The sequence below is a fragment of the Branchiostoma floridae genome, chromosome 11, assembly GCF_000003815.2.
Source record: "Branchiostoma floridae strain S238N-H82 chromosome 11, Bfl_VNyyK, whole genome shotgun sequence".
In the NCBI taxonomy this organism is placed as follows: Eukaryota; Metazoa; Chordata; class Leptocardii; order Amphioxiformes; family Branchiostomatidae; genus Branchiostoma; species Branchiostoma floridae.
The window spans coordinates 14,094,154-14,104,636 of record NC_049989.1 but is presented as its reverse complement, the minus strand read 5'-3'; the positions used below and the strand labels follow the sequence as shown (position 1 = coordinate 14,104,636).

Genomic DNA, 10,483 nt, shown 5'->3' with positions numbered 1-10,483 from the left:
GGACGTACTTCGTGCAGTAGTGCTGGTGACTTGGGTCACCTGATGTTCCAAATACTGTTCGTTTCTTTTTTGAAACAATGCAGAAAAATGTGGAAACTGAAGTGCATAAAATCTAAAGAGCTATACATTTTGAAAATTTCATCCCTCCAAGTGCAGTGAATGATCAAGATTTGTCAAATCCACGTTGAATATCAACGTAAAAGTCAACAGTAGTATGATAAATACGCCAAAGAGCATTATGATGAAAATGTTGACTCTACGTCAACCGGGTACGGAAGGGCTAGTGTATGTGTCAACGTCAGAAAGGCGGGTGTGAATTTTCTAGTGAATTAATCTCATAATGTAAACGTAAAACACTTGAGATTGTCACTGGCACGATATGAAAGACGCAAATGGCACATTCGTCATGCCAAAGCTTGTTTAACCACCGGTCAGTCTCCAGGCAAGACTCAACCAGTTCCGGGCAGTTTCAAACTGTCAGAGAAACCGTTGATATTTGATCATTGGTTTTCGAATACGATTTCGCAGACTGCTTTTCAGATAGATATTTACACAATGTAATCAATGCGTTGTATTGATCAGAAAATTTGCAATTTTTTTCCAATCATTCTTTTTATCATTTCTTCATAGAAATAGACAATAACCAAGACTAGACTTTTAGGACTTCATAACTTCGCCAAAATATGTTAGCCTTTTCAAATAACGTATTCTAAAGCTATCATGTAAAATGATCATGTAAATTTACCTCAAGGTAAGGTTACCTCATTTTACTTTACGTATATTCGTTAATGGTCTCCACTCTACGCAAATTTCACAAGTTGTCCAAAGTATGAAAATCTTATCTTATTTTAGCAAGGAGGGCTGTTGCAGCATTTTGTCATTGATTATCCAATTCAGGTCCTTACTTTGCAGAGGCGGCGGCAGGAAATTTCATATGGGGGGGGGGGGGGACTTTTACTGACAGAATTTTGCGGTACGCCGGGGGCGCGACCATCCTAAGGGGGTCCGGGTGCATGCTCCCCCGGGAAAATTTGAAATATTGACCCTCTAAAACGCCATTTCCTGCATTTTGACTGGCAAATTTTGCTGCCAGACTAAGCTAAGTTTGATGACAATTCTGTAAGAAAGACACATGGTATTTAGCAAGGGCGATGTCCAAAAATATTTTCACGATTTCGAGTACCGAAGGTGCGAGCTGTCGGAAGGTTGGTCTGGGGAAATTTCAAAATCTGCACCCTCTGAAACGCCATTTTTATTTTATTTTTAGGGACAAATTTTGCTGGAGACTATGCTAAATCTAATGCCATTTTTGTCAAAGACAGAAATTTGTTTGAGGAGGATAACCCACATAAATTTTCACCATGTCGTTGTGAGCGCCCGAGGCGCAAGTCATCGCTAGGGAGGTCCGGAGAAAATTTTGAAATCTTGACCGTCTGAAACGTCATTTCCTGCATTTGGGGGCCACATTCAGCTTGTAAACTAAGCTAAGTACGATAGTAAAATTCAGTTTAAAAGAATTTTGAGAGCGACGCTCCCGCAACATATTGTCCTGCACCCAAGACGCGGCCATCACGAGGGAGGTCTGGCTAAATTTTGAATTTGGGACGTCTCTCTGAAACGCCATCAGTTTTTGCATTTTCGGGGGTAAATTTTGCCGTTAGACTGCCGTTAGACCATTGGTTTAATGAAATTTCCATCATTAAAAAACATACACAAGGTTTTATATGATAGACAATAAATGACATGAAATGTAAAATGAGATACTGAAAAATATATTTTAATTTGCTAGCTTGATAAACTTATTCATAGGTACATCCAAGCACAGAGAGCGTCAATCGGATGTGCGGTTTTTTGTTTCCGGGACCGGTCAGACAATTTAGATCCATTCTGACACAGTTACATAAATGCATGTAACAACACAACATCCTTGCCTTAGGTTATTGGGCAATTCTACTTTCATCTGACAGCAATATGATCACAAATGCTTTCGTGTGTGCGGCGTGTTGAGGCGGTGTGTATTGTTGTATTCAGCCTGTGGGTGGTGATTGCATGACTTTATGTAGTTTTTAAGCTCCTCGCTTGACAGGCGGTTTGGATGTCCCTGCGTAGGAGGATGGAACATCAAAAAACACAATTGTCTGCGCACCATGCATACCTCCAGTAAGTATTTCATAGAAGCGCACGTAAGAAAGGCAACTCCCTCGAAAATTTTCTTTTGTGCGAATTTACAGAGAAATCGTTAAAAAATGGTGCAGATCGTCTTGCTGATTGCCCTTTTGGTCTCAATGAGAAGCGCGTCATGTTTCGTTGATAAGTGCCCAACGTGTACATCGCTTCACGCACTACCATGTCATCCGGACAGTGTTCAGGAGGTATCGTCTGGAGAGATGTGTGTTATCTGCGACGCCACGCTGGAGAAAAGTGGCCGGGACAAGATTCCATCCTGCCCGCTTTTGGAGAGAACCTCCGCGTTGTGGCTCCGAAACTACCGGCTCGGTAACCTGACTTCGTCTGACGTCAACCACCTTAAACATCTACGGAAACTCTACATAGAACCAGGTAATATATTTGTATCTGTATCTATATTATAGCCATTCAGCGTAACACACGAGCTTCGCAGTGGTTATATTACACCAAACGACTTGTCACACCTAGTTTTTGCACATCTATCTGCAAGTGTTCTTTAAAACTATCCACCGTCCCGAAGATGCCCTTACTGTGTTTGGTGATAACAAATTCCACTCTACGATAGTTCTTTAAAAATGTGAATTTCTAAACACATCAATTCTAGGTTGGTAACTATTCCTTGTTCTTTTTTGAGCTGGCATTAGATACTTATCAGTCGGTACGTCCACCAGTTTATTGGTCATTTTGTCTTGACATTATATGCAGCTAAACTACGGTTATAGTATGACAAATACAAACTAGAATTTAACCATCATGGTATGCTAACCAAAGAAGGTCAAAATGTATAGTGATGCAATTATATGGCAGTAAATCACATGCATCTGTCCCTTTTTATCTAGATAATATCTATTAGGTCGTGTCGATTTGACTATATGGATGCCATTCTCTGGGAACCCCATAACTGATGTGAGCGTGGGAATAAAAAAAGTTTGGTCAAAAAAGTTGCCTTCATTTTGAAATCTAGGTGGTTAGGAAGGTTGAATAAATGACGAAACACACAGAGTATGGCATGCTGAACAATGGATTTTTCATTTTGATTCTATCATATCTTTTTCTTAAACCTTGGAAGTTCATTCTATGAATCCGTTTTAGGATTTTTTATTAAATTTTAAACTTATATGTGCTCCCTTTAAAGCTACTTTGTACGACGATGAAAATTAATGCGCTTACGGATGTCATCCATATCATCAAATCAACATGGCCTAATCTTTAACAAGTTATCAACTACTGATGGTACCATGGATTGGTACTACTGACTGGTAGTTTTTGTTAACATCCTCTTTCCTGTAATACCAAGACTTTAATGTTACTTTTGCAATTAAGAAATTAGTTTAATGTTTAGCTAGGCTCGCATTGACTCATTCTAATCACAAGGTACAAATATTTCACCAGCATACTTCAGTCACCACTGCCGTAAGCATTTCATCGTTTTCTTGGCTTAGGTGACATTCTACATCTCATAGATCAAAATTGCCTCCTAGCAGTTCATGAAATTATTGCAGGAAAGGACTAAATAGCTGCAAAAATGATACGGACCGCTAGGAGGCATCAATGATACGTGGCGAACTGGCGATTGTCACATGGCCACAATGACCTAATGTAAAGGTTACAGATAGAGTGTCGAGGTATATATGAGAAAATTAGACAAAAAAGCAAAAAGAACACAGAAATCTTTTGCCAGCATGCTTCAGTTACCACTGCCATAACGTGATCGTTTCATGTCTTATTATAGGTGAAATTCTACATCTCGACAACAACACATTTGATGGGTTCCGTTTGCTGTACAACCTGTCACTGAGTCACAACAAGTTGTCCTATGTTGGAAAACGGTGGTTCAAAACAGTTTGTGGCCATCTGAGTTTGTCTCACAACGAGATAGCATACATAGAGGACGAGGCGTTTGGCACCAGTGACCGCTGTCTGGACATTGTCGCCTTACATCTACCGTGGAACAAACTGACCGCCATCAAACCTGGCTACTTCAGACATCTGTGTGAGCTGGCGTTCTTGGATCTACGGTACAACAGGATTCACACCGTGGAAACAGGTACGTCCAAAGTTGGATGATAATGCACATACAACACTAGTAACCAAATATTTCCTTATTGTACTATAACGTATACTGGTATACAATTAAACCTTACCCGGCCATCCTCAAACTCTGAACTCTCTCAATAAAATATTTGATATTTTTATTATAGATGTACATGTACTTGTTTTGTTGTACCTTGAGCATCGTTCCCGTTCCCTTTGGCTAGACCTAGCTGTATGTTGTATACGTAGTAAGATGTGACAGGTCTTTCAGTGTAATATATAACCAGCTGCTGCCGCTCCGCGTGCCCGAGAAGCTGGTGTGTTACGCCCAAGGGCGGTTATACACGTGTACATCTATAAAAATGAGATACAGATATCTATCACAGCCGAACCCGTAAATAATCAATAAGGTTTCCTGACATAGTGTTTCATTTTTAGTTAATTGGCTGTGATGACTTTACTAATATTACGTCAAACACAACATGTATGAATGTTTATATTTCGACAATCCATTATCATTTCAGGTAGTTTTGATACCCTTCACCGCCTTCGAGTGCTGCGTCTCGCTGGTAACAAAATCAAGGCGGTAAGAGCAACTTGGTTCCCGGTCATACAAGAGGAAAGATTACTCAGCACTTTGGACCTGGCCCAGAATGAGATTCAGTACATCGAACCGGGCGCTTTCAGGTTTACTCCTCGCATCGGTGACATCGATCTTTCGGATAACTGGATCGCAAGTCTACAAGAGAATCAACTGAAAATTGAAGATTTCAGCTTCGACATGTGGAAGTTTGTTAAACTACGAGTGGTAGGAAACCCCCTTCGCTGCACGTGCGCTCTCAGGTGGTTGATGAAATCTTGTCATTCTCAGTCAACGGATTTGAGGCTTTTGACGTGCAGCTATCCAGGAGTTCTCCAAGGTAGGCATTTGTGCGAGTTTACAAGCACCATGGTAGCATCGCTGCAGTGCCCCGCTCCAAGACTTACCATCAGTTCCTTGGATGGTGCCCGGACCTTACGTTGTGAGGTATGTTGGGAAGTAGAACCTCCCCACATCAAGTGGACTCTGCCAGACGGAAATGATGTCGTCATCACAGACGTGTCGTTTGGAACACACGTCAATCATGGTGACGTCAACATTACGACATCCTTGTACATGGACCCTGACGGATTCACATGTTGCCACTCAGAAACACTGTACGCTAATCGTTCAACACTGTCAAACAGTACCTGTAACTATGTGGGAAAGACTATCTCTGTTCTAACGGTCAGTGAAATTATCATGCAAAAATGGCGTGGCGATGTCGTGTCTTGTACCGTACTGTTTCCTTCAGACGAAGCGTTGAATGTTTCAGCTCATTATAAAGTGTCAACGTTCAGCACTGGTCCTAACGTCAGTGTCACTGAGTTTCCTACCTCGGGTACAGAAACATTGACAGAAGCTGATGAAGGTAAACACCATGTAGTGTTTCTCCTGAACTCAGACATGAACAACGTTTCAATCAATCCTTTGGACCTGGTCATAACTGCACTTTTGACATCATCAGTTGTTGCCTTGTCTTGTTTCATCGCTCTTGTTTTATGTAAAAATATATTCAAGAAATCTCAAGAGAATTCGAGCGACTGTCATACGGAAAACCAACATGGCGCCGACCAGTTCTCCCATCATACCTACGAGACTGTGGAAGACCAGCCCCAACCGGATCATCAGTATGATGTCATACCGGATCATCAGAACGAAGACGATATCATCACGCCGTACGGACAAGCTACCATGTCAGGCGCCTATGGTATGGAGACAACAACGCCGGCAACAGCTAGTAGGAGTCAAGGGACTGAGAACTCAAGAACAGATATCCCTTATCCTAAACGAAAGAAACCACAAGGAGAAAACAGAAGCGTCACTTCATTGTGCTACAACCTCCAAGCTTCTTGATGTGTCATTGTTAACGTTAAAACAGTACATGTATGTTCTAACAACATGTACAGGACTGAACACATTTCAATGTATTGGCACAGGTCATTTGTCCCCAGAATGACAGAGATGAGTTGATTTCAAAAATATGACAGGAAAAGGAGAAGAAACATCAGGAAAGCAATATTTCTTAACCCGTACATGTAGTATGGTTGAAATATAATAAAGCTTTTGCAAAACTTGAAGCGATATAATACTATATCACAACCAAGAAAAAAGACTTTTGTTATATTCCGTAATGCAGTAAGTGACACTGGTATAAATATTGAATCATCAAACAGAATAAGGTTAGCATTTCTTTGACAAAGAAAACTAATACACGTGTGTTGTGTTGTGTTCCCTGACTCCTTGTAGTGCTCTGTTGACTACGATTGATGGCTAGGAGACACTGGATGAGCGGACTAGGATTTAATCTACAAACTTCTAGCTCTACATGTGACTGGTGGAGTGATACAAAAATAGGGCAGTGATTTGACTGAGAGTGATTCGGTCCAAGGCCCCATAAAGCATGCCGGGGCTTGCATGATGAGAATATCTGGATATGTAGCAACGTGTATCACCAGAGCATATCTCTATTCACGTTTGCTTCATGCTGCAAACCGGTACCTCTGTTAAATATATTCCCTGACTGGCAAGAAGAGTGCTCTTACGACGTGTATATATGAATGAAAATGAACTACAAAGCTCACTTTATCAACGTAATAAAGAAATAAGTAGAAGTTAACAATGTCTGTTCTTGATACAGCTTGCAAAACGTTTTGTGCTCTTAACTCACTAGAAAAGTATTAAGCAGCTAACCAAAAGTTAGTTCCTGCCAAACGACTAATACATTCCATCAATGGCGAACCATGTTAGATAGCCGTGTTGACCGCCAGAGGCTTTCCTTACTTACGGTCACCACGGAAATGTGTATAAAATGATTCCTGGGCCTGTATTCAATTGTTGTCTACACAAGGCGAGTGGTCCTTGGTCCTTAACACTATCCACACACAAGTAAACAAACTTGTCCTGGCGCTGAACACCAGACACCCATAAGCTAACATACCTGTCCTTGGTGCTGAAAACCATCCACACAGGTAAACAAACTTGCCCTGGCCCTGAACACCATGCACCCATAAGCGAACATACCTGTACTGCTGCCCTTGGTGCTGAACACCATCCGGATACAGACAAACAAACTTGTCCTGGTGCTGAACACCATACACCCATAAGCTAACATACCTGTCCTTGGTGCTGAACACGTGTCCCAATACAGGGCACACACACACATGGGCCATTTCCTATTCTGTACAATAACAGTGATACAAGAATGTGGTATCTTACTACACCTACAATAACAAGCGGTATTACAAAACAGTTTGTACGGTTACAGGTTTGTTATCAGTCTCACCATCATCCACTGTGTTCTGCCTCTACAGTATTTGAAGAGTCCTGTAACTGCATGCAGTCTTTCTTTATCTTTCTCCACTGTGTTTTGCATCCTGCAAGCTTCCTTTGCTCTTGGAGTTTCTTTGCTGTTGTAGGAATATTTGTCTGGAGTTTGTTATTACTGATCACTACCTAGAAGTAGAGAGCGGGCGATAAATGACAATGACAATGATCTTTATTTGCATGACCTTGCCCATATGGGCTAAATGCAGTAGTTACATAAAACGTTGCTGTAAAGAATCTTTACAGTGTCAGTGGGAGAGACAGAACAACTAAGTACATCTATCGTTTACAAAACAGTCAAATATGTAATGCTATACAGTCAAATATGTAATGCTATACTATTCTACAATATAGCATCACTTCCTGTTTTTGCAGTACAATGTTGTCAGATGATTTCATTATGTATACAAAAAGCTCATCTTTTACTAACTGTTTAGCTCGTGTATCAAAATTCAGGACATTAATAAAAGAATTACGTATATCACTATATAACTCACACTCCAATACAAAATGAACTTCATTTTCAATATCTTTGGCGTTACAAAGTGTACAGATTCTATCACTCGGAGGAGTCCGGTTGTATCTTCCTACTTCTATTTGTAAAGGGTGATCACTAATTCTTAATTTAGCCATGGCTCGGCGATGGCTGAAATTATGTATATTTAGGTACTGTTCTCTTTCGTAGGTGTCTTTGAACTTCCTGTACGTTCTTAGTTTGTTTCCTTGATTTTCCCTTTTTCCATTAGAGTTGAGTTCGGAATTGAAAGTCTGTAGAAATATGTCTTTCAATCTTTGTTTCACTTGCGACTGAGCTGATGGTATATTATAGTCTTGGTTCAACAGTAGGTACCCATAACCAGACTCCTCGAGAATCTTACTTACATTTGAAAGCCAACATGGTACCTTCAACAGAAATACGCAGCATTTCATTTCAAGTGAGGGAAATTATATATAAAGAATATGTAAATAATCGACTTCTAGTCAGTGGAAGACGAAACACATTTTATTTCCAAGTGTTCATTTCACCACGACGAAAGAACCGCATTGTTTAAAATTCACTTCGACCTGCCCCAGATATCCTACAACCAAGGACAACAGAAAGCCACTTTCCTCTCAAGTATTTAAAGAGTCAAAGCAAATAAAAGGCAATATGTGGCTTTGTTTAACCGTTTGTCTTGATGATGTAACACCTGTATGATGTCAGGCGAAGTTGGAGATCGCCGTTCTTCTCCGTTCCATTCTTGTCGATCATGACGTCATAACGTTCCATTGTTTATCGTTCGAACAGTACTGCTTAGTAACATTCGATAGCTAGCCAGACTAAATGTTCTAGCGTAGCTTGACAATGGATTGTTTTAAGAAGAGTAGAGGTGCATCTAGGGATGGTGAATATACACAAGTGCATGTTAAGACAGGTAAGGAATTGTGAAAGACTTTTAGCTTAATATAACGGAGTTTTCAGTCCGCTACGATGAAATTTGACACGCCGAAGTTCATACTTGTGGACATGAATCCCATGTGTTACAGCCTTTACTAGTTGACTATATAAATGGCCCATGTTTATAATGATGCCAGCATAAATCAGGAGGATTTTCGGGATGTCCTAGTTCAAAATGCCTCTTATCGGACGCAGTTCTCACTGTTGGTCCGGGTACTTGGAACAAAACGAACAGGAAGTGAAAAGAAAACACAAATGCACTGAAGTTTAAAGGCTGCTGGCAATGCTAACGCGCGTAACTCACTGAAAATGCGGTGCGTTGGCGGTGTCGCTGCGGCCGAGCGCTCAACGACTTTCATTAATGAAAACAAATCTCTTTACGTCTGGCACGATGGTTTTCTTGTCATATATGTACGTTTTGTATACATCTTAAACTACGTCACTAGTAAAGTCTACAAGCAGAATTTCAGATCTGTCTGTTTTTTGACGTGTCTTTAGGCGTATATGCTGGGCTTTCTAATCTGTACTGTTTCTTCTTAGCACCGGCCGATCAAAACGCATAAAGGCTGGTTTAAAAAAAGCCCGAGCTCAACCTCTGCTTGGAGAGTACGTCACATGGACATTTTATGTCTCTCTTTAGATGAATTCATGACAGTTGCCAACATGAGGCAGGAGTTCCTTAGGATGCGCAGTACCAACAGCCATCTAAAGGATTGCGTCCGTGTGTTGGTGAGTACTGATCTATACAAACTATTTTTAGGGGGTGAAATCCCACCCGTGGCTATAGTAATCTTCCAAGCCATCAACCGCAATTGCAATATGAATGTTGTGGTTCACCTTTTGTAAAACATTACAGGGATTGTACGCATCCGTGTTACTGATCCCTATCTACTCTATCCATACGATGCCCATGATCTATCTTATTTCCCTTATAGGGTTGAAAGTCCAGGTGTTCACTGGACGTCTAATTTCTCTGTTTTGTTACTAGTAATGCTTTTGGAGTGTTCAATTCCTTTGTGCACAAGCTCCGTCAGAAGTTAAACTGTGACATATTTGCCTTATTCGTGCTCAAGCACAGTTTACACATAGCACATATACGTTTGAATACATTGGTACGGAATACGTCTTCCCAAAGTTCGTCTGTGGCCGGAGGATTTCTCTGCGAAATGCTTTAACATCTATTATCATATAGCCAGGCGCCGACCAATCAGGGGAGCGATACCCACCTGCCTGGCCTGAATCCAAACATTATTACTGTTCACATTCCTTCAAATTTATTGAATATGTACAACTATAACTTAGGATTAAATAGCAACACACTTGTCCCAGCAGAAAGGAATGCTTTGTACAGTGTGCAGTCCATGTTAGAGTTACATGGGGACCAAGTCCATTGTAATGGTCCAGTTCCACCGCCTAGT

At 40.8% G+C, this 10,483-nt stretch overlaps 1 protein-coding gene across 2 annotated transcripts in view; it reads left to right on the top strand.

Moving 5' to 3' along the window:
• The first annotated feature begins 8,886 nt into the window (after nucleotides 1-8,886).
• LOC118425280 overlaps nucleotides 8,887-10,483 on the top strand; it is a 7,262-nt gene continuing 5,665 nt past the window's right edge. For both annotated transcript variants that reach the window (XM_035834079.1, XM_035834078.1), the window contains exons 1-2: nucleotides 8,887-9,042; nucleotides 9,706-9,794. In XM_035834079.1, coding sequence (XP_035689972.1) covers nucleotides 8,973-9,042; nucleotides 9,706-9,794 — 159 coding nt within the window. In that variant the 5' untranslated portion in view covers nucleotides 8,887-8,972. The remainder of the gene's footprint in view (nucleotides 9,043-9,705; nucleotides 9,795-10,483) is intronic.